The sequence below is a fragment of the Sceloporus undulatus genome, chromosome 4, assembly GCF_019175285.1.
Source record: "Sceloporus undulatus isolate JIND9_A2432 ecotype Alabama chromosome 4, SceUnd_v1.1, whole genome shotgun sequence".
NCBI classification, from domain to species: domain Eukaryota; kingdom Metazoa; phylum Chordata; class Lepidosauria; order Squamata; family Phrynosomatidae; genus Sceloporus; species Sceloporus undulatus.
Genome location: NC_056525.1, coordinates 79,217,112 through 79,242,177, shown reverse-complemented (window position 1 = coordinate 79,242,177; position 25,066 = coordinate 79,217,112). Strand labels below are relative to the sequence as shown.

The window sequence follows — 25,066 nt, the reverse complement described above, 5'->3', positions numbered from 1 at the left end:
AATATCAGTCTACACAAGGAAGAGAGAAAGGAGACAAGAAGGGAACACCCAGACAATCAAATATCTGGCAAATAGTTCTTGCATTGTTCCACATTTACCCATTACAATTTTTAGATATTTATTTTGAGTATATTTTCTCACAGAATACACATTTATAAATGAATTTCAGTTCAATGTTCTTATTTCTAAATGTATCTGGAACTTTTTAATTTTTCTTCTTTTAATATGAAGACTTCATTACAAAATTTAAAAAAAGTATGAAATCTAGAGGACAATTATATTATGATCTATAGCTCCTTAATTCCAGAGTTGCAGATCAGATGAGTTCGTACTGGAATGCTCAAAAGATCTAGTTCTTCAAACCTTAGCCATGGTTCTGAGGAATAAATGTTTGGTAGTTTTATCAAAAGCACAATGGTAAAATTAATTCAAAAGTAAGAGTGCTGAGGATACCATGGACAGCTAAAAAGACAAACAAATGGATCCTGGAACAGATCAAGCCACATCTCTCCCTGGAGGCCAAGATGACTAAACTGAGGTTGTCATACGTTGGCCTCAATTTAGTCATCTTGGCTTCCAGGGAGAGTTCTGGCTTGATCTGTTCTAGGCATGACTCATTAGAAAAGACAACGATGCTGGGGAGGGTGGAAGGAAATAGAAAGAGAGGAAGACCACATGCCAGAAGGATAGACTCAATCAGGGAGACCATGGACCTGAGCCTGCAGGACCTGAGCAGGGAGGTGGAGGATAGGGGAGCTTGAAGACATCTCATTCACAGCATCACCATGAGTCAAGATCAGCTTGAAAGCAGCTAACAACAACAACAACAACAACATTAGAAAATGTGGTCACTTAATGCTCAGCAGGACAGTGATGAGACCATTCGTTTTGCTGTCTATTGCATCATTTGTGACTTTTAAGCCTCTTTTGATGCTTTCTAATGCAATCTTCTATCCACATAGCACTTTGGAACTCAGTGGGACATAATTTTGAGGAGATTATGTATGGGATCTCAGGATAAACACAAGAGTTTTTCCCCTCTAAAACTGATATGCTTAGTGATTACTATTAAAGAGAAAACAGGCAGGAATCTGATTATCTAGTGTGATTATTTTAATACTATCTGGGGTTGTTTTTTATTTCAACTCATTCAGAAGTCTTCAAGATTTCATGTTGCACTTTGCAAAAGATGGTTAACTCTGGTTTTAAGCACTTGGATAAGTAGTTTTGGATTCTAAGATTATGAAAGTAATATTTGATTTTTGTGGATAGCAACATTTATATCTAAAGGTCAGTAAGCATAAAATAAACAAACAAAACAACAGATTAAAAAGGCATATAACTAGATTGCAAACTTGTCTGTTTAGGGGTCAGTGAACCTTCTGTCAGCTTTATTTAATCTTACAGGTGAGCTCCTGGAAGAACAGATCTGTCTGACTTTTGCTCATTTATTTGCTCTTACATATGACCTCTTGAAGGAATGGTCAGTTTAATAGTTGCAAGTGTGCTTATTATTTTTCCTGAACTGTCTTGCTACAGTTGGCTTTTTTCAGATATGAGCATGTTTATAGAGCAAGCGAAAATCTACATTTTGCTTTGGAACAATTTAATGCAAGCCTTGCCACAAGCAGTGTAAAAAGGTTGCATTTCTCCAAATATACCTTAAAAAGTGCCCTCTCCCCATCACAGAGAGAAATTGCACTAGAACCTAATATCTGCAAGTACTCACAGGTTGGGGTATGCAGAAAATGAGATAAATATGGATTCTGATAAAGGAAGCATTTTATATCTCCCTCACCTTCATGGCAAGCCAAATGGGATATGTATTAATAAAACCATAAGCGAATTAACTTGCAGTGTTAATGTAGGTCCCCTGGGAAAAGAAGGAAAAAACATTTATTTCAGGTTCTGCAGATCATAAACCTTCTGCCTTGTACAACTTGCGTGATCTGGTTACTAATGAACTCTTCCTCCTTTTATTCATGATGTGGCCATTGAGCTGATGAACTGCAGAGAATATACATTGATAATAGAATGGAAAGGGGGAATTTTAGCACTCACTTTAAGGAAAATATGAATACTAAATTCTCCTGATTCCTCAAGTACACCTAGAGGACTGGTGCTGCGGTGATACAGGGGTGAAAGGAATTTAGAAACATTAGGGCAAATGTATTGTATGTGTGGATCTTCTTGCACTTTCCTGAGAAATATCCTCACTGGCATCATCAGTTAAAATCAATCTAGATTTGTTCTTGGTTCTGTAACCCTTTCCACTCTGAGTATCAGTTGAAAATTAGAGGATTGGCTCTCATTTCTCCAGTACAATTTCTACACAAGCTGGTTTTATGGGCTTGTGAAAACATAATAAAACCTCTGAAAAATATGTTTAAGAGCTGAGATTATAATTAATTCCACAAGTGAAGATGTCTCAGGGCCTGAACATATGGGCAGGATATGATGGGCCAGCTCTGGCACATCTTGCTTGTCAATGGCCTATTCCCTACCTGGTCTAGAATGGTAACAGTGGGTGTTCGGATGCCTGCCCACTACCATGTTATTGAGCTGCTGCCACCTCCTTGCCCATTTCTGCTGCCACCATTCTAATTGCAGGCCCATGCTGTGGTTCATAAGGGTGGAAATGGGACAGCTGGCTTCACCCATGTGGCCAGGCAGTCTCTTTTGATATCAAAGGCTATGACTGGGTCCTGCAGTTAGAACAGCAGGGGCAGGTAAGGGGCATGTGGACGTCCAGTGTTTGGGCTATAGTGGTGGTAGGAAACTGTGCCACAAACAGCTGGGGGAGGATTAGACTGGGTCAGGGCCAGTCTACCACATTCCAAGGCATATTCCACTGTCAAACACCTTGAAAGACACTGCCTTGGAGTGAGGTAGAGTCTACTTCTTGAGAGGTTTTTAAACAGAGGCTGGATGGCTATATACTGTAGTAGAAGTGCTTTGATTATGTATTTTTGGACTGGATGGCCCTTGTAATCTATTCCAACTTAATGATTCTATGTATAACTGGACACCTGGAGCCAGTTTTCATCCCCATATCCCTTGGTGGACCACACTGCTGAATTTTTAGCAGAAAATAAAAAATGTCACTGACCAAAATTTCCTTCCAGTTTTAACATGCTGCATTTTCAGCCAGTTTTGACTACTCCCTCCTCCTCCTCCTCCTCCTCCTCCTCTCCTTTGCATTGGGGCACTCGTGAAGTTGTGAGATATACCTTAATTAATTAACCAACAGGAAAGTTCAATGGCTTATGCAACACTTTCCCCACTCCTGCTCTTAAGGGCTCAATGAATTTGCTCTCAACAGTTACAGTGTGATGGTGGGGAAGCAGCATGAATTGGCACAACTGGGCATGCAACTGGAGTTAGCTTTTGAAAATTGCTTTTTTCTTTTAAACCAAACTGTAAGGGTTGCAGCAGAGTTTTTAAAATTTTTATTTAAAAAAAAACAATGTTGCAACTGAAGAAATTTCCTCACACTTTTAAAAAAACAAACCAACACACAAAAAACATATCTTGTTCCTTGCTTGCTTCCATAACCATTTCTCCAGCAGCTGTTCTCTATTATACACTAACAATTCATTTATGAATCTGTCTTTGTTCACTAAGGAATAGGACAGTGCAAGGGATCATGCAATAATATACATATTAGTTCAATGACACGCAAGGTAAGAGCCATTCCTGCTTATTTATCAAATTTATACTGCCAAAATTGGTACCTCTCCACATCTGGACTTCTGCTTTCACCCAGGTTGTGTGTCATTTAAGTACGTAATAAACAGTTAGTGTATCTAGTTACTTTTTCATTTTCCCATTGACACTTTATCAATTTTCAAACTGCACATTTTCCTCAGTTGCACGTTCTGTGTCCAATTGCATACTAATTCCCTCACCAACAAATCTAGTGGTTAATACAAAATTTCCTGAAGCTACTTGTCTCTAATTTAGCAGAAACATAGGAAGGGGAGGGAAAGAAGTTTGTGAGCTGCTTTATTACTAAAGAAGACTACAGAATTCTCCCTCTTCTGAAATTCTGAAATAGCTATGATCCAATCATACCTAACCATCCTGATGACTTATTTTGATCATTTTCTCCATCTGCTTTTGATCAGTGAATATCTGAAAGCAAATTCTAGATTGGTGCATTTTTTTTTGTTTAATTCTTTTATTAAAACATCATATTATTCATTTTTATACTGGTATTTGTTTGCCACCTTGGGTGGACTTGGTCTAGAAAAGTGAAGTATTTAAATAAACACTCTGGATGCGGTATTTTGGAAATGTATGAGTTTCATGGCTAGAATAAATGTAAAATATCACTTTTAATAAGCATTTAAAAAGTAATATAAAAAAAAAAATGACAAAGAAAAAAAGAGCTCATTAGGAAAAAAAAAAAAAAAAAAAAAGGTGGATTTACAATGGAAAGAAGGTAAAATACTTTAGAAAAACTATTTTAAAAAATCAGAAATCTCTGATAAAGACTATAAGAAAATTTGGGATGAAATTATAAGAAGCCAAGTAATGAACAACACTAAAACTATAATTAAGAGAGCCAGCATGGTGTAAAGGTTTGAGTATTGGACTATGACTCCGGAGACCAGGGTTCAATTCTCCACTTGGCCATGAAACGCATTGGGTGACCTTGGGGAAGTCGCATGCTCTCACCCTCAGAGGAAGGCAATTGCAAACCTCCTCTGAACAAATTGTGGTGAGAAAACCCCATGATAGGTTCACCTTAGGATTGCTACAAGGTGGAAATGACTTGAAAGCACACAGCAATAACAACAGTACTATCATTATTAGGAAGAATTTCAACAGTAAAAATTAACATTCTCCCTAAAATGATGTTTTTATTTCAAAATGTACCAATCATCATTTTTTATATGCTAGAAGGTCAATATGCATTTAAAACATTTATATTAAGAATTACATACCTATTGGGATACATGTTTTTGCATCATTGAATCACAAGAGTTAGAAGATATTCCAAGAGTCATCTAATCTAACCTTATTCCAGTACATCAAAAAGGACAACAAATCATGCCAAACAATTATATTATTTCCTACTCTAAGTAGCAAAGCAAGAGAAATGTTTTAAACTAATTTTTAAAGTAAATATTTCACAATGTTCCCTTAAATAAATGTTCACTTCTACTTTATACCCCATTGAATTTTTTTTAAAGGGGGTGGGGACAAACACAATGGCAGGTGCCTTGTAGGAAAAGAACAACAAAAATAATGAAACACTCTCACATTAGTGTTGGTGGCTCAGATATGGTATCAAGTATGCTGCTGGGCATCTACACTGTAGCTTCGTGGATTAGAGATTTCATTAAAGTCTTTTGTTGGAAGTCTTTTCATAAAAAGCCCTCCACCTTCCTTCTGTAACTTTCAATCCATCCAATTAATTTCCCTACATCTTTGAAGTTCATCCAAGACATTGAGACTTTGCCTGGACTCACTGGGAAGCCACTGATAGTCGTAGAGAAGTCACACTGGGCAACAGAGCTCATTTAACAGCAGCAGCAGCAGCAGCAAAAAAAAAAAAAAAGGCAGGATGGATTTGAGAGCCCTTAAACTCTTGGAGTTCATTGATTAGACTGAGAACATGAATTTATTAACCTGTTACCTGAAGATACTAATATTTGCTTATGTTTATTTGCGTATACAGCTGAAGGCTAAACAAAAAGAAGGAAAAGACTGCAAATTAACAAAATTTCACCCCACTGTTTGGTATCTGGGTGGTATATAAGACACTTAAACTGAGGGGATTTATTTCAGCATAAGCTTTCTCTAGTGCCATGAAAAGATGTTTTCCAAAAGGCAGCCAAATTTACAGTACTGTATATCAAAATCACATTTGGGAGGGTGAGATTCTTTTGCAGTGTTCAGCCTGGGGTAGAGAGAATGGGAATGTCTAAAACAATTTTTAACTGGTGTTGGGCAGGGGTGTCACAAGGGAGTTGCGGGGTGTGTAAGCTACACAGGGTAATATGTTAAGTGGGATGATGCCACTGCTCCCCAAATATCACAGGTGTGGGGTGAGGCATGGCTCAGCAAGCTGAGAAAGGAGATAGTCACAGACAGCCACGTTCAGTGGGCAAGGCAAGTATCTCCTTCTCTACCACTGAGCCTGGAAGGCCATGGACTATCATGAGAGTGGTGGCTTATTTTGCTTAATTTTACAAAGCAGCCAAACATTTCCCCTCTTTTGCTTCTTTAATTAAGAAATGAGGTCGTACAACTACTCCTACGAATGTACAGCAAGGCTGCATTTCTTGGGACTAGTCCAAAATGCTCATTGTTACTATACTATCTGTGCATCCCTAAAGGTGTAGGGAGAAGACATCCATATGCACACATAAACACAACACTACAGGGAACAGTGTGCATTAAACCCTGTACAACTACCCAGCAAAGAAAAATGGGTTGATAATAAGCTACTTTCTGTTTTATATATGTCTCTAAACATCTGTTTCATAATCATCTTGTTAATACAATTATGCAAAGTGAAAGCAAACCGTCATTTTAGTCCATATAGCATGTTGGACACTTTTTAGTCAGTCTGTAAAACTGTTTTTCTTTGGAAGGGAACAGTTTGGCAGGGTATGCATTGGGCAGGTCTTTGGGGGTGATACATGATCAGCTTGTTTTGTCAAGGCAAAAAAGGCTTTTTTCCTGAAGGAAACGCCTTTCAAGGCCTGCAAGGTTTCTAGTCATTTTGAACAGCTAAATCTCATGGGATATGTGCATGCAGTGCAAAATTGTGGTCTGAATCAAAAAGTTTGATTTCTATCTAGAGATACATTTTTAGTAAAACTGACCTTTCATGCCACACAATTGTTGCACTGTGGTTCCATCTCAACTGCCATGGTTACATCCCATGGAATCCTGGGATTTGCAGTTTGGTGAGGCACTAAAGCAGTGGGTTCTTAACCTGTGGCTGCAGACCCCCAGGGGGCTGCAGTGTTTTCAAAAGGGGTCCATGAAGGCTTAAAGAGAGCTCAGCTGACCTCTTCCCCACAGTGGAGCTGCCATGAGGCAGGAGCTCAGGCAAAGATTGGCTCGCTGGCTGGCTGGCTGGGTCTCTGCATTGCCACTCCATCTGTTCCAGCCACAAACTGGCAGAACGAAGCAGTCTTCCTCTGGCACCTCCGAGGGAAAATTTAATGGAGGGTGTAATTGTTAACAATTCAATGTTCAAGTATTGTTATTTTTGTTACTGTTGTTTTAAATCTTGAATTCTTCCCCCACAAGCAAGAGCCATCACTTCTTTAACTAGCTTCAAAACGGAGTTGAAAACCATCCTGTTCAGAGAAGCCTTCCCAGGCATTGCATAATTGTCGCTTACCATCTGATGTTCTTTTAGTGCCTGTTTATCAAACCATTTCCTGTATTGCTATGTATTGTATATGTATTATCCTACTTGAGACTATGTATTTTCCCTGGATGAAGATTAACCTTCCATTTTGAAGCCAAGCCCGCCCTCCAGTCCATCTGCCTTGGTCCAGGCCTCGGAGGTAGAGAGGAACTGCTGGACCTCTTACCCTCTCCCTCCACCACTCCCTTCTCCTTCTGTGTCATGTCTTTTTAGATTGTAAGCCCGAGGGCAGGGAACCGTCTAACTAAAAAGATTGCATATACTGCGCTGTGTAAATTTACAGCGCTTCATAAATAAAGGTTAATAATAAGTCTTGGGGGTTCATGATAAACAAAATATTTAAAAGAGGTCCCTGGTTAACAAAAGGTTACGTAACACTGCACTAGACCTTTCTGGCTGAGAATTCCAAATACCCTTCACATCAGAGGATCCTTCTAACGCCTTTCAAAAGTTTTACAAGGATCCTTCCATCTCAAGATCATTGCCTAAAACATTTGCTGTTCCCCACCAAGAAATTTGCCATACACTCTAAGGGTGGGTTTTGCTTACTGTTTGAATTGAATAACAGCAGCATGCCAGTTACTAAAAATTTACAAGTAGAGTTGAGTCAGTGTGTCATTTATTGCCAAGTGAGGTCCAAGCTGAATCATTGAAATAACTTGAGTCCATCTTGAATCCAAGTCAGTCCACTTGAGCCTACATCACTGGAAAATGGGAGATTTTAAAAACAGCTGGAAAAGTGGGACAATAGGTTAATCAGGATTGTCCCTGCCAAATCAGAACAGTTGGAGGGCATGCTATAATGGTTTTACATGCTCTTGACTGCTTTCTATTTTGGCACTTAAAGTGTACCATTTGAATATGAGAAAATGTACAAAAACTTTAAAACCTACACATTGGTAATTATAAAAACTGAGAAAAACAATACCTTTATTGGATACAAATTGGGCACATAAAGCCATGCCACTTTGTATACTTGGACCCAAAGTGTACATTTTTAATTTCTGTTACAGTTATTTTTATTTGGCTTTAGCAAATGGATTACCTATTTCTTTGATACAAATAAAATCCACTTTAATCTAACTTTCTGTTGCATCTGTTAATTCCAAAACTCTGTCCCTGCAGCAGCACTTTTGGAAAATTCCTGCTGGAAGAGTTCCAACAGCCTAATCAGAGACATTGTTAATGAGGTTCACCCTTAAGCAAACTGTGATTACACATGCAGCTTTTCCAGAGACTGTCTTGATAGCTGCTCTTCACTAATTTTTTTTTTCACCACCTTGCAGTGAGTTAGGCCATTCAATTACTTGGGAAATTTCTGCTTATCTGCAGTTTGTGAGCCACCCTTCCAAATTATTTTGAAGGTGTGGATCTGCTGACTGCAGAAAGCAAAGTACATTTTCTAATTAAGATTTCGTTCTTCCTCCACATAATCTGAGGTCTAAATCTGCCCTCTCCCCACATAAGCACTGCTCTGAAAATCCCTTTAGACAATTCTCTAAAAGTTTATTTAAATATTTGCAAAGTCTTCCCTTCCAGTAGGTTCTGAGGCACTATATTCACTAACTGCTGCTGCAGACAGACAAAAAGAGCCACCTTCCTGGTGCCGCATACCCCCAGCTGCCTGGAACATGCTGTGAAGCCTTCCTGAGCAACCACATGGCAGTGGCGTTGTGGCATTTTGACGGCATGGCATTTAGACACCACACACCACTAAAATGGGGAAAAACTGGAAAGGCGCCTTTTTCCTGGCACAAAAAGGAGTGCCTTTCTGCTGCTTCTTTTTGCATCAGGAAAATGGCAGATTGGGTCCACAGTGTGCGCTTGCTGTGGCTCTGATCCAGTGCTCAAAGAGGCAGCCAGAAGTCCCTAAGTTTCCAAACCCTAAGAACAGCTGTCTTCAGCCCTATTTTTTTTAAACTATTTTTAACCCAGAGGAGGGCAAAGAACACTCAGCAATATGACCTTAAAATGCACTAGAACTCCTCCGAACTCCTCCCAAAAGACTAAATTAATCAATAGTTGTGGCAGATGGGGGCCTGGACTATCCTATTAAAGCTCTCTTAAGGGCTCAAAGCTTGTACCACGTTCCAACTTTTTCACTATGAAATCCTGTTTAGTCATGGGTGAATTAAGATAGTTGGGGCCCTATTCTAAAAGTGTGTGTGACATTACTTTGCTATAGCAAGCACAGAAAAAACTTTCATGGCAGGTTATAAACTAAAACACGTTTTGAGGCATAAAATGAACCCACTCCTTGAGATGCATAAAGAAATAAGGTAATTTGGGATATCAAACATACATTGTTAAGAGTTGTAAACCTGTATGTATTAATTTGGGAGTAACCTCTTTGGGAACAGCTGATTTTTCAATGTAAAGTCGAAGGCTTTCGTGGCTGGCCTCCATAGTTTTTTGTGGGTTTTTCGGGCTATGTGGCCATGTTCTAGAAGAGTTTATTCCTGATGTTTCGCCAGCATCTGTGGCTGCCATCTTCAGAGAATGTTGGAATGGAAGAGAGTTGGGTATGTATATACTGTGTGACTTTGACTAGGGAGGAGTGATTTCCGTGTTAATGTATTGTTCTGTTGATGGCAAGACCTCAGGGTAGGAGGATATACAAAAAGGATTAGTATCTGCTTAATATTAAGCAAACACCTATAAAGCCCTATACAGCTTGGGTCCAGGCTATTTGAAGAATTTTATCTCCCTGTACAAGCCCACCAGAGTATTGAGATCATCTGGAGAGGCCTTTCTCTCTATCCTGCCACCCTCTCTGGTGCATTTGATGGGAACAAGAAAGAGAGCCTTCTAAGTGGTTCTCTCAAGCTTTGGAACTCCCTTCCTAAAGAGGCCAGGATTGCGCCATCCTTACTATCTTTCCGATGCCAGGTAAAGACGTTCCTGTGCAGTCAGCCCTTTTAAGCTAAGAAGGACTGGGTTTTGAATGCTTGGCTATACAAATTTTAATGGTTTGTATTATCATATGTTATATTTTAATTTATAACTGTTTTAATTCTTAAAATTGGCAGTTACCTCCCCCTTCCTGCCCAGCTGCCATCCCATTGGATTCCCCCTGTGTGACTGGCCACACAGTCACACTAGCCATATACTGCATCAGGGCATGCAGTGACACATTGGCAAAGCACAGCCATGGAGGCCTCACATATATGCCCACTTCACCTATGCCTGCCTGTTGGACTGTCTAGTTTATGTATGTTTTAATTACATCCATTGCTTTATTGGTGACCTGGCGTGTTTGTGATACATTGGTGCTCAATGGTGTAATGGGTTGATGGTGCAGCTGGCCACCCTTGCACCTGCATGGTCAAATGCAAAAACTGTATGGCAAGTAATGGTGCTAGTGACTGCATCTTACTGGTCCCAGGATTCATATTCCACACTGTCTCCCTAAGCAGCTTCAGCTTTCCTGCATTCCTGCACTCATGTTGTGCTGTTTATATGCATTTTTCATGTTGAGGCAGCATATCAGAGCTTCCTTTTGCTCTGGATTTTAGCCCTGGAGTGCATCTTTGTGTCAGTTTCCATGTGGTTTTGCATCATACACCATCTGGACAGGTAGGCTTCAAGTTGATTTAAAGCAGATTTATTGAACTGGAGCAGATTTGCTAGAGCAAAATAACCCCAGTGTGGTGGATATTTTGTTTCTTGGATGAAACAGGATCATGTGGGAGAAGCTGTCCTTTGTAAAAATCTATTCCACATGTGCCAGTGTGATCACTACTTTGTACAGATGAAGATTGATTGGTTTTACTTTCTTATAGGTTTTCAAATATTTAACTGTTTAAGATTGTACTGGTACACATTGTTATGGGGAAGTAACCCCATTGCACTCAGATGTTGTTGTTCACTGCCATAAGTCAAAGTTGACTTATGGCATCCCTATGAATGAAAGACCCCCAAGCACCCTGCTCATTTCTCACAGATGCATGGCTGTGATTTCTTTGGTTGAGTCTATCCATCTGGAATACGGTCTTCCTCTTTTTCTCCTGCCTTCTACTTCGCATAGACATGCAAAGAATTATATTTTAAACCATATTATGATAATGTGAATGCATTTTAATTTTGAGGGGAGGGTTGAGCAGACCTACATAGGATTACAGGCTATCTTTCATGGTAGAATAAAATGTATTCCTCATTTTCAAATGTATATATGTCTTTACTGACCCATTCCATTCCATGTTTGACTGGAAAAATGAAAATCAGTGTGTGTGTGTATTCAAAAGCAACCTGTTTCCTATCTCACCCCCTCACCCTCCACCAAAAAAACAGCAATAAAAATAGAGTTTATTGAGATATGGATTCATGAAGTTTGGCATTGAAAATGCCAGCATTTCTCCATTTCTAAATAGTTTGACTACCTCTGTTTACTACTAATTGAAAATATTATATTTAATGTTACAAAGGCGCTATACAGAATGGCCTATAGTGCGCCTTCATCACGTGCTAGGGGTTAGCCAAGGGCACACTGCCCATAAGTGCTTCACCCCAGAATGTGACGAGGGCATCAAAATGGCAGCACCCTGTACACATGGGCGCCGCCATTTTGACGCGACGGACGCTTAGGGTCCGCACGTCCTGGCGTCATTGTGATGACCTGGGTGCGCCATTGCCACACTGCAGCATCACAATAGTGCCGTAAGAAGAACCCAGTTTTTGTGGGTTTTTTTGCTGTCTGAGGGAGCCTCATGGTTTGTCCACTGCAGCTCCCTCGTACAGCAAAACAAGGCACCGGCAGACCGCCCTTTTTGGGCGGTCTGTATCCCACCACTGTAACACTACTTCACTATGTGCTTATTTGAGTGAAAACTTATGTGAGATGAAGAGGGTATTTTTCTTGCAGTTACATGGATGATTCAGTCTGACTGCATCTTAAATTCTTTCCATTTGTCCTCTTATTTTATTCTTAAGAAATTCTATCAATGTTCTCTTCCTATCCCCTGTATTTCTCTCTCTCTTTTTAAAGAGTTTGTTTATGTTAAGACCTTAGAAGCTTGAAATTGAAATCTGTGTCTTACTTACCCAGAGATATATTTCAGCTTTTCCATAGCATGCACCAATAGTGGCTCCTATAGCTCTGTAACTCATGAGAAGCCAGTTGTGGAGATACAGTGCAAAATTATTACAAAAATAAAAAATAAAAGTTTGGTGCAATGTTTTTCCCTTCCAGAATAAAATGCACAATAGATAAGTCAGCATAAGGAGCAGTTTAAGATATTATGTTCCCTGAGGTGGGGGGGCATGCCACCACCCTTTTTCTTCATGCAAAGTGCAGTTGGCCTGGTGGCTGAATTGTTTTTCAGCGGTTGTGGGAGGCTGCATCTTCCACTGTATTTGAAAGCAGCAGGCAAACCTAGGGAGACAGGCAGGTTCTACAGTACACAGAGCTCTCTCCTCCACCAGTTGCTTTATTCTAACAGTTTGGTTGGCCGTTCAGTCACTTCTGTTTATTGATCAGATACCAGTTGGTGAAAGACTAAGCATTTCCAGGGATTTGTAGCCATATTGAGGAGAACTGAAAGGGATCTGCAAGCTGCTCCAGTGTTATGTTAGGCTTTGTATTCACAGAGGCTTTTCTGGCACTTCTGTTCACATGTATCTGTCAGGGTTTTATGGATCTCTGCTGTTGCCAGTTACACCAGTAAGGGATCACAGAAATTGTTTCTAGTGGAATCTCTGCATTCCTGGCTGGCATGCTGCATGGGTCATTCATATGCAGATACCAGAAAGATCTCCATAAGATCAGGGTGACCAGATGTCATAATTGAAAAGGAGGACAAAGCATCTCAAAATGCAGGATATTCAAGAAAAATGTAGGACTTACAACATAAAAGCTAAAACACTAAATATAAATTCATTTCCTGTGGTTTATTTGCAGCTGTTACATATCGGCTGCGTCCACACTGCAGAAATAATCCAATTTGACACCACTTTCACTGTCATGGCTCAATCTTATGGAATCCTGGGATTTGTAGTTTGTTCTGGCACCAGAGCTCTCTGGCAGAGAAGAATAAGTCTCTAACAAAACTACAATTCTCAGAATTCCATAGAATTGAGCTATGGCAGCTAAAGTGGTGTCAGACTGGATTACTTCTGCAGTGTGGACAACCCTACAGTGTATTTTATTATGTACTCAACCATATTTTTCTGATGAACTTATCTTTGTTAAAATGCTTTGTTGGCTTGCAATATACTTATAGAACTCTGAGCAAGATAATGGCTTAAATTTCTCTTTTATTGGCAAAAAACTCTTTACTGAATCTATGGCTGTTTACAGACCGCCCTTTTGGGGCAGCCTGTTCCTGCCCCTTTACCTGCCGGATCGGGGCCTCAGCTGCCACTGAGGCCACCTCTGAGGCCCCAATCCGCTACTTTCCAGGCGGCGGGGAAGCGGCAAAAGGCCGCTTCCCCGCGGCCTGGAAAGCGGTGGCCTTGGGTTTCATGCCCCAAGGACACCTGACAGCGTGTCCTTGGGGCATGTGTCACTGGCGCAGGCATGTAAAGGGTGCTTCATGGCACAAACCTGGAAGAAGCTCAGTTTCAGAGCTTCTTCCGGCGCCGGGGAAAGGGCGCCCCAGGCACCCTCGCATGGCATCAGAACGTCACTTCTGTGCCGCTCCGTTTGGAGGTGGCACAGTCATGACGTCACAATGTTGGCACCTATGTAGAATGGGTGCCACCATTTTGTATGTACTAGGTATGTACTAGGGTTAGGGTGTCTGGAAAGGATGCCCTTTCCTAACCCTAGTACGTACTTTTTCCCCATCTGTAACGGGCCGATGTTTAAATTATTCCTTTCATTTGTCCATTGTGCTGAAATGCAGGGGGGCGACCCCTTTCATTGCATTTTGCTTCATAGTCATGCTCATAATGGAGGACATTTTGGAATTCCCTTTGGACAGAAGGTTCAAATGTAGGACACATCCTGGAAAAGGATCTGGTCACTTTGTCATAAGTGTAAAGTTTGCCCTGATGTTATCAGAATCAGTTATGAAGTTGACTAGTTGCTGCTGCTGCTGCTATCGAAGATACCCAGAACTGGAATATAGATGTTGGCCTAAGCAGAAATCATTCCATTTCTTATTCCTGTACAAGTACATACTGGTTTGTTAAGAAGTCTGACAGAAAATGTTGGAGTTGACTGTCTAGACTCAACTCAAATGGATTGTCCTATTTATTTATTAATGGATTTTAAACCTGCTTTTCAGGTGTAGAATTATGTTTGATATAAGTACTTTTAAAAATAGCAGCATCTTAAAAGAGGCATTCTGTATTGTATGAGAGAGATGATGCCTGCTCTAAACATGCATGCCTCTGTATCCTCTAAAAGCAAAGGAACTACTTCCATTTTTCTTTGATCTATTTTTTTCTGTATGAATGAATCTGGAAATTCATCAATTCATCAGTTTCTTGAATCAGCTGATAGCCTTTCTTATTGGCCAGTTGTAAATACTTTGTTACTGCACTACCTCTATCATCAAGGCAACAAACATTTACTTTTGAGGTACTAATATTTCAGGAGGCTCAAAGATATGTCAACATGTTGTACATACATGATAAGATATCTTGGTGATGGGACCGAAGTCTAAACATGAAATTAATTTATGTTTTGTATACCCCTTAAACACATAGGCTGAAAATATTTTTATACATAATATTTTAATAATTTTGTGCATGAAACAAAGTTTGTGTACATTGAACTGATAAGAAAGCAAAGGTGTCACCATCTCAAGACACCCATGAAAAAAAATGCATTTTGGAATATTTTGGATTTTGGAATTCCAGATAAGGAAGACTCATCTTGTATAGTCTATTAGACCTGTTGGACGTCTATAATCTACAAGTCACAATTTGGGTGTGAAACAATAAACTGTAGTCACTCCACTGCCACATTGCCAAATACAGTCCACCCTCCCCAAATGCAGTGGATCTGTTCCGGACCCCTGGAGTATGGGGAAAAGAGCATATGCTCAAGCCCCATAGAAAATAATGGGGCACATGCTCATGGTGGTGCATGGGGTGCGCGGCGCAAGTATGTGCCCCATTATTTCTGCCGGGGCTTGCCTTCCACATAAGCTCAGAGCCGTAGAAGGCAAGCCCGCCTATAAAGAGAGCCGATTGTATTACTAATAAATTCCATTACTCCAGTATTGTTACTGTAAACATAGGCAAACATGCACGCATGCACACACGCACGCACGCACGCACGCACACACACACACACATTTGAATCCAGTCCATTGCTTTACCAAGAGACAAAAGAATAGTGTTTATATAACGCCAAGCCAATTATATAATTCACTGGACCAGGACATCTAATGCTTTCTTATGAGGGCGAACCAGTATTTTTTCCCCTCCGAGGTGCCAGGGACAGATTTGTGCCTTAAAATGCTTTTTAAAAAACCTGTGTATAAAAATTACCTTCAGGCTATGTGTATAAGGTGTATGTATATGAGACATAAATTAATTTCATTAATTTAGACTTGGGTCCTATCATCAAGATATCTAATTATATATATGAAGATATTCCAAAATCTGAAAAAATCCATAATAAAAACATTTCTGTTCCCAAGCATTTCAGATAAGGGTACTCAACCTGTATTCATTTCATTAAACGACATATTTCCACTGGCTGTGGATGAATGTTAGATAACCCTTTAAAATGCTTCTACTTCATGTGGTTGCATGTGTGTCCTAGGCCACTTTTCAGTTAGTCCTCTGACAATACCCATCAGTGTAAATTCTTCTGTTTCCTTAGTTTTTTACAGTGCAGCCTAATGACAGACAAATCACTGTTCAAATTTTGTATCAGTTTACATAATGATCCCAACACATCCAAATATGCAGTGATGATGCTTCCTCCCCACACTGGCATTGCTGCTTTTTTGTGTGTGAAAGCAGAGAGAATAGACATTAAATGAAGGTATTCCTTGCTGATCTTAGAGGAATGTAGTTCATGCTGTGGAATGTCCCAGTTCCCTCTTGATGTTCGTGCTAGTAAGTACTCCCAAAAGTAAAGAGGAATGGATAGACCCATGAGAAGAAGCAATGTATGGCTGCACTTTTAGTTTTATTTCACAAGAGAAAATGGAAGAGTGCTTTGTTAACCATCATATACTGTTTAAAATTGTGTCATTCATTCTACAAACGTCTACTCCACCATGTGGCCTTCAGCAGCTAATGCTGATCTGCCTACTCTATCTGTACTAAGAAACCCATTATTAAATTCTCTTTTGTCAATTCTGCTCGAGTTGTAATTTTACATAAGCAAAAAATGGGACAAAAATGCTACCTGGCTGAAAATGCAACCAAATGCCATGCCTTGTTCCAAATTGTCCTGTGGGTTTGGAATGAATAAATGTCAAAAATGGAGAAATCAAATCAAGATGCTTAGCTTCAACATAGCCACTTAATTACTATAGTGCCAACCACTGGTTATTCCACCACACCAGCTAAAGCAGGATCATACACATTTGGGCAGAGCTATGTAATTTGTACCATTTGCCACTGAAAAAGCCCTTTCAATGCAGGAAAGAGGCACCAGATTTTACTAATGGTGCTGGCTCCATTCATTCCAGTAGTCTTTAAGATGCCTGCCACATAATGAGAGTTCTTTCTGGCCTGCATCTTTAGCCCTCAGTGTCTAAGGCTCAAACAAACACTAGTTGGTTGGACTCAGATCAAGGAGCTAGAGAGGCACCAGAGAAGTCACCACCCCAGCTCTAACCATACGTAGAGAGTGCACTTCACCTTGGCCGTAATGGATGTCACAAGATTTGTTGTTGTTGTTAACCACCCTCATGTTAATCCCCGCTCATGATGACCCCATGGATGATATATCTCCTAGACTCCTTATAAACTCTGCTTAGATCCTATAAATTCATGTCCATGAGTTCCTTAATACAGTCTATTCATCTAGCATGCGGTCTTCCTCTCTTTATATATCCCTCCACCTTATTTAGCATTATTGTATTTTCCAATGAGTCATTCCTTCTCATGTCATGACCAAAGTGCAACAATCTTAACTTTATTATCTTGGGTTCCAGGGCAATTTCCAGCTTTATCTGTTCGAGGACTCATTTGTTTGTCTCTTTGGCTGTCCATAGTATCCTCAGCACTCTTCTTCAGCACCACGTTTCAAATGAATTGATTTTCCTCTTATTTGCTTTCTTCACAACATAATCCACCCAAAAAATGGTCAAGGGGAAGACATATTTTGAAATTCTGCATTCTTGCATGAGAGAACAAAATAAGTGAAGATTTCCATCCCTAGCTAGTGAAGAATCCCATCATTGCTTGTCTACAAAAGTAGAAAAACAATTATATTCAAACCAGAGTGATTACTAGTCACCTCCAGTAGCAGAGATGGTATGACAGTTCATGGGGATTGGAAGATGGAAAGTGTTGTTGTACTCATGTCCTGTTTGTGGGCTTCCCCATTAGGTATCTGTTTGGCCACTCCATAAACAGAATGCTGAATTACACAGGCTTTCTCTCTGATCCAGCATGGTACTTCTTCTGTTCATGAACAAATGAAAGACAGAGCATGGAGAGTACCCCCTCTCCCGTGGTTTGGATTATTTCAAGGAAATAATAACACAGCCACCACCACAGGTATACAGAGTTGTGTCTCTTTGCAAGAATGCCTCCTTCATATGTGTCGACAAAAAAAGAAAAAAAGAAAAAGAAAAAAAGTGATGTATATGTGGACAATGCACTGATCTGCAAGGGAGGTCAGCATCAACCAGATACTGGAGAATGGTATGCCTCTTGTTACTATCCCTCAAGGGCATATGCTTTGTGAATGTCAGAAGGGAGCCTAAAAAGATATTAGAAAATGATTCCCTATCCCTGAGGGTGAATGTTAGGTTAAGCCCTCCCGAGAAGCACAACTGATTAAAATCCCAAAGCCACTGATAATTTACAATTTCAGGAACTCCAGTAAATCAAGTATTACTAATTACTGTATATCTTAAGTATGTTCTGAGTTTTCTTACCATAAGCTTACTGACTTGGGAGAATTTCAGCTAGTGTTCTTGTCTTGAACTAGGTCTGCAGTAAATTTTGCTCTGTCTCCATTCTGAGATGGGAAATGAAGGAAGATCTAAGGTGCTTTTCTCTCTCCCTCTCCTATTTCATTTCCAAATCCAAACCCTTAGCACAATTATGATTTGTGGATTTCCACTGACAGCCTTTGTGTGTGGTATTATGTGGACATTCACCAGTGCTGATCCAATGAACCAGCATTTCCTCTGAAAGCAAGTAGGAAATGTGTGCAGTTCTTTTTGTAAGAAATCGTGGCCATGAAAAAGGATTTCTTTAACTTCTTTAGTCCATTCTTCCCCATCTCTCTCACCTTCTGGGAATAGGGCTATAAGAGACTCTGAAGGCATGCAGTAGGTGCATGAAATAAAAAGCAGGAGAATCAAAGGAAGAAAAGTCAGAGGTCCCAGTGTTGTGGGGTTTTTTTTTTTTAATAGACTGAACACTCTTGAAAGCAAAGCAGGACGGCAAAGAAAAATAAGTAAACTAAAAATAAATCACACCTTCAGGCATGGTATTAGATCTTCCTTGGCAATAGCAGTCAGCCAAGGGCTCTTTCAAGGGAAAATTATATCCAGAGGATGAATCTAAACTGCTTCTCACAAGATATTTTGTACCTGAGTACAAAATATCCATGCAGCATATCAGAGGGTATCCTTGTTTCAAACATAGCTTTTGTAATCAGAACACTTGCAAGGGGGGAACATAACAGTTCCTCTCTCTTTTGCAAGTACTGGAAGGAAAACCCCATATTTGAAGCAGCCTGCCTTTCACATCTGATGTTCTGCTTAAGCTTTTCAAACTTGTCATTAAGTCCAAAATATCTTGGGGGGAAATCTGTGAGTTGCCTATTGGCTGGATGTTGCCATGAGATAGATCAGCCCTTTCTACTGAAATCTTTTCTCATTTCCTTGACAGACCTTGCCCATTCTTGTCTGAGATTCCAACAAATTATCTTTTTTAGATCAATAGAAGCCAGTCTTTTCGACAAGTTTGCTACGAAATAATTCCAGAATATGAGATAGAGTATCTGGATTGCACAGTCCAGAAAATAATGCCATCCCTACCCTCAGTGCTCTGGAGTGGTCAGTGCTGGAATGGCAAATAGAAATATTATCTGCATTTGATGCTTTAAAGGTTAAGGTATTCTTCCCTGACAAAGTTGTCAAGTCGTGACCAACCATAGAGGGCCTTGCTCATCTCCGTTACTAAGCCTAAGAACCAGCGTTGTCAGAGACTACTCTGTGATCATGTGGCCAGCAAGATTGCACAGAACGCTGTTTACCTTCCCACCAGAGTGGTACCTTTTTATCTACTTGCATTTGCATGCTTTCAAACTGCTAAATTGGCAGAAGCTGGGACTAGTGAAGCTCACCCCATCATGCGGCACCCTGGCCTCGAATTGCCAACCTGCTGATCTTGCAATCAACAAAGTCAGCATCTTAATCACTTGAGCCATCGCATCCCCGTAGCCACTTATTAAATGGATGGCTTCTATCTACACATTGATTCCTGTCCAGTGTCTTCACACAATCTTATGCACTACTTTGAAAGTTCTCTGAGGTTTCCTACCCAGAATGTGGGTGTAAGACTGAAGCTAAGATAGCTAAGTAGCTGGATGTGGAATAAACTATTATGCAAACTATTTTCAGTTCAGGAACCACATTTTAATCTGTGGAGTACTGACTGTTTCATTTCCTATTTTAGCACTCCTCTTTTCCACCCTCAACCTCACCCTTTTCCCTTTTAATTAGGTAATATGTATGCCAAAAAAGAAGTATTTATCAAGCTTTTTATTTCTATCTTCTAAATTCTTCTCAGACAGGTGGGATTTCCATCAGACAGCATTACAAGAACATACCACAGCTGTTATCTGTATATATGTTTAAATAATAAGAGGTAATAGGCATCCTTGGGCAAGTGACACTCTCTCAGACTAAGGGGAAGGCCATGGCAAACCTCCTTTGAATAGGGTGGCCATAAATTTGAGTAATCTTGAAGGCACATTAACAACAACACCAAATAGACAATCACAGAATGAAAGCTGCTTACTTCTCTGAAAAGTTGAAGCATAACGGCAAGATTGGGTCTTTATTGTTTAGGTTTACATATGTGGGGGGAGAGAATTCCATTTCCCCTCTGTGTGTCCAGGATTGTCTAGATAGTATGCTCCGTAGTATGCTGCTTTTTGAAGAGCATTTGTTGAGCCACACATTGCCTTGTTGTGAAGTCTTCAGTGTGATATAATCCAAAGGACAAAGGGATACATGAAAAGTAATTATGGAGCAGTTGATTTAGAGCAAAGTTATGCAGAGTGAGAAAATTAAACTTTACTGACCTCACATGATCTGAAGAAAAATGACCTGACCTATGTTTGTTTTGACAGGTGTTCCTTAATGGGCTTTGATTTAAACCGGCATTGGGTGGATCCTTCTCCTTGGGCTCATCCTACTCTACATGGTGTCAAGCAGCTCATTGTTCAGATGTACAACAACCCGGTGAGTGAGCGACCTTACCACAAAATAGTGATTCAACACAGGTCCAAAGCTGTTCTTTTATTATTTGTTTGAAAATTGTCCTGACAATTCAAGAGAGTGTTCAGGTCATATGACAGTAATTTAGATTTTAAAAGTTTTTTTAAAAAAAAACCAGTGCATTCCAATTGTACTGATTATCCACTCTTGGTGCACATGTGATAAGTTTCTCCTGTACAGTTCCACTATAAAGGCGGTCATGTGGTACAAGTGGGCATGAATCTGTTCCTCCCCCTTACTATTCCCTAGCAGGCTGTTTCTCTTTCCCCCATTTCTTTTTCTTTATTTTATTTAATGAGTTGCCATGATCACACCATTGCACTAAAAATAAAAATAAATACAGACCAAAAGGTATGCTAGGAAGGGAAAAGGGCAAGAAGATGGAGCTATGGAGGCTGGCATATGGAAGACAGAGGCTGGGACAGAAGCAGCACCATGGCAATTTGGAAAAGCTTTGTGTTAAAGACTGTACCCAACCTGGTATGTTTGTGTTTCCTAGACTAACATGGTTGTGATGCCTTACAAGCTTGCTGTGATGAAATAAACACACATATATATACACACAATAAAAATTGTAGCAATACAAATACCTGTACCATGTCCTCCTGATACATTTGGCTTGTCTGGAGGAGCTCTATAAACTTACAGAATGATTTAGTTCCAGGAGGAAGAGAATCACTCTAATAGACATAGCCTGAAACAGACTTTTTCAAATGAGTTTGCATTTTAATACAGTGTTGAAGCAGTGCTGTTGCTATGTGAAATTCATACCAGGGGGAAAAATAACATCTGCAATTGTTACATAAACAGACAAGGACACACACAGATATCCTTGGCCAGAGAAGCAGGGGTGTTTGAAGGTGCAGTTGCTGCTAATCAGGGGAGATGGATTAAGGAGAGAAGAAGAGTAAAAGACAGACAATTATTGAATGTGTGACATCAAAGTGCAGAAGGATTATTGAGTATGTGACCTAAAGAAAACCTCTCAGCACAGATGAAGGTGGATTTGGAAATATAAAATAAGTTACAGACATTTGGTGAGGAGTGTAACAGGGTTTTATAGATTGCTCTTGTTGAGTAAAATTATTGATGCTCCATCTCACATGACAGATCTCTTTTAAAGGAATGGTAGTGTACTTAAGAAAGCATTGGTACCATTACTGTGTGTATATATTTATTAAATAGCATTGTAGAAGATCCAGAGCTTTAAAAAGTTCCTTTTTCAAACTCCAACTCAAAGAAAATACCCAGCCATGGCTGTTCCAGGAACAGAAGACTGCTATTCATTCATAAGACAGGAAAAGATTGATTAATCACTTAAGATTTACTGCCATTGCTATAGCATTATACTCTAAATTATCAAACGTGTGAACAGTGTGCCGTATTTCTTTTCTTTTTCTTTGTAACTTTATTATTGAATAAATATTGAAGTGAAGAGCAAGAAAGTATTTAAATCTAACTAGAGTATTAAATCTGAATGGTAACTGTGTGAAAGGGGTGCAAATAAGTAATTTGCAGTGCAGTCCCATACTCAGCAAATTGAAAATAAGGCGTTTTTAGTTCAGTGGGATTTACAAGCATATCACTTGGCATTTTAAATCGTCTCCAGCCTTCCAGGCTGCAGCCAGGATGCAGGATGGAGACAGGGATTATCACACATTAAATCGCCATTGAATCACCGGCCGCCATCAGCCCAGGTTCCAGCCAGTCCAAGCCATGCTCTGCCAGCACTTTTTAGAAGTCAGAAAGCTTTCTGACTTCAGTGCTGGTGGAGTGCAGCTTGGAGCCGGGCTAATGGCAGGTGGTGACTTGGTTTCCATTTAATGTGAGATAATCCCAGCCTCCATCCTGCATGCCAACTGCAACCCAGGAGGCTGGAGCCAGTTTAAAACACCAAGCGATAAGCTCCTTACTCTCAGAAACTTGAGCTGGATTGCAACCTTATTGCGATTATTTAGTTATATCATAGGTTTAAATTGTGATGGGGTAAGTGGATTTTAATTGGAACATTCTCTTGTAAAAGGTCTAATGATACTGCTGTAAACATGCTTTGTAAACACCATTGAATTTCTCTCCAAATAGTTAGTGATTTTCTGTACTACATACATGAGAATGTTTTTTTTCCAGAATATCTCTAGTACTAAAATATTCTTGTATATTCAGAGACCATGGGGCAAATCTGCATACCTTTGTTGCTAGCTCCCCTCAAGTCAACGCAGACTCATGGCAATGACACATTGTACTCCACTGCTCTGTTTAGGTCCTGCAAATTCCGACTTATGACCTCCCTCACTGAGTCTATCCAGCTAATGTACATTCTTCTTTTCTTTCTTTTGCCCTCTACCTTTCCTAGCATTATTGTCTTTTCTAATTACTCCTGTCTTCTCACGATGTGGCCAAAGTATGACAGCCTCAGTTTGATCATCTTGGCTTCTAGGGGAAGTTCAGGCTTAATCTGTTCAAGGACCCATTTGTTTCTCTTTTTGGTTATGCACAGAATCCTCAGCACTCTTTTCCAGCACCACATCTCAAATGTTGATTTTCTTCTTATCTGCTTTCTTCACTGTCCAGCTTTCAGATATGTACATGGTTATGGGCTTTTATATTTCTAACTTTAGTACTTAGTTGTGTATCTCTACTCCTTAGAATCGTTTCTAGTTCTTTCATAGCTGCCCTTTTTGTTCCTAGTCTTTTTCTGATTTCTTGGCTGCAGACTCCATTCTGATCCTTGTTTGAGCCAAGGTATGGGAACTCTTACTGTTTTGATTTCCTCATTGTTTAGGTTGAATTTATGTAGATCCTTCATAGACATTACAGTGGGGCTTGTTTCCAGGATTGCTTGTGGATACCAAAATCTGTGGATGCGCAAGTCCTATTAAATAGAATAGCATAGTAAAATGGCATTCCTTATATAAAATTGCAAAATCAAGGTTTGCTATTGGGAATCTATACTTTTTAAAAAATATTTGGTTCACTACACTCCATAACATTTTTTAAAAAGACTGTTAATAAGGTAAAAGCTTACGTAACTTGATACTCTTATGAATAAAGATTACTCACAAGCTGTTTATCCTAAAATTGATGATGAATTTTTAAAATAAATTTTATTAATTAAAAAAACACATTAAAAACATCCATTCTTACATTTGCTCGGTTGTTTACATATAACATGTTAAACAAGTCATGTGCCAACTGGCTGAGTCCATATCCATTTTAATGTTTAGCATTTAAGTTGTAGTTGTTTCTTCTCTTCTTCTTCTTCTTCTTCTTCAATCATCTTGATCCCATTTGTCATGACCAATTTCTTTCTTCTTTTCATCTTCATCTCTCTCTCACACAAACCTTCTTCTTACCTCATCCAATTTACCAATTCCTTCTTTTCCTTACTCACTCTAACCTGCCAATCTCTTCATTCTTCCTTTACAAGACTAATACCCCTTCCATCTCCTCTCTTACCTTCTAACTAACCTTTGTTAACCTTCATTCAACACTTCTCATTCACTCAACTTCCTCCTCAAGCTTTGACAGTTTCTTCTTCCCTTGATCTTATGGATTTCCTGAATATTCTATTATTCTAACTTGTTTTTTTCTTTCTTACTTTTTCTAATATCCTATATTTCTATTAATATCTTTGCTACTGTTGTCACAGCTAATAGTCTAAGTTATCATCATTTGTTCTTTATGTTATATGTTTAACACCGAAAATTTAACAGACCAAAAGTATCTATCCTTAACTAAAATTGTCTCTTTAAATTTTCCCTTTCTTACCTTCTAAATAACCTTTGTTAACCTTCATTCAACACTTCTCATTCACTCAACTTCCTCCTCAAGCTTTGACAGTTTCTTCTTCCCTTGATCTTATGGATTTCCTGAATATTCTATTATTCTAACTTGTTTTTTTCTTTCTTACTTTTTCTAATATCCTATATTTCTATTAATATCTTTGCTACTGTTGTCACAGCTAATAGTCTAAGTTATCATCATTTGTTCTTTATGTTATATGTTTAACACCGAAAATTTAACAGACCAAAAGTATCTATCCTTAACTAAAATTGTCTCTTTAAATTTTCCCTTT

General features: G+C 39.4%; 1 protein-coding gene across 1 annotated transcript in view; it reads left to right on the top strand.

Annotated features, from left to right (window-relative positions):
* LOC121927909 (cytosolic carboxypeptidase 6-like) overlaps positions 1–25,066 on the top strand; it is an 827,289-nt gene that overhangs the window by 625,913 nt on the left and 176,310 nt on the right. Inside the window, exon 6 of the mRNA XM_042461947.1 lies at positions 20,844–20,955. Within this exon, the coding sequence (XP_042317881.1) occupies positions 20,844–20,955 (112 nt within the window). The remainder of the gene's footprint in view (positions 1–20,843; positions 20,956–25,066) is intronic.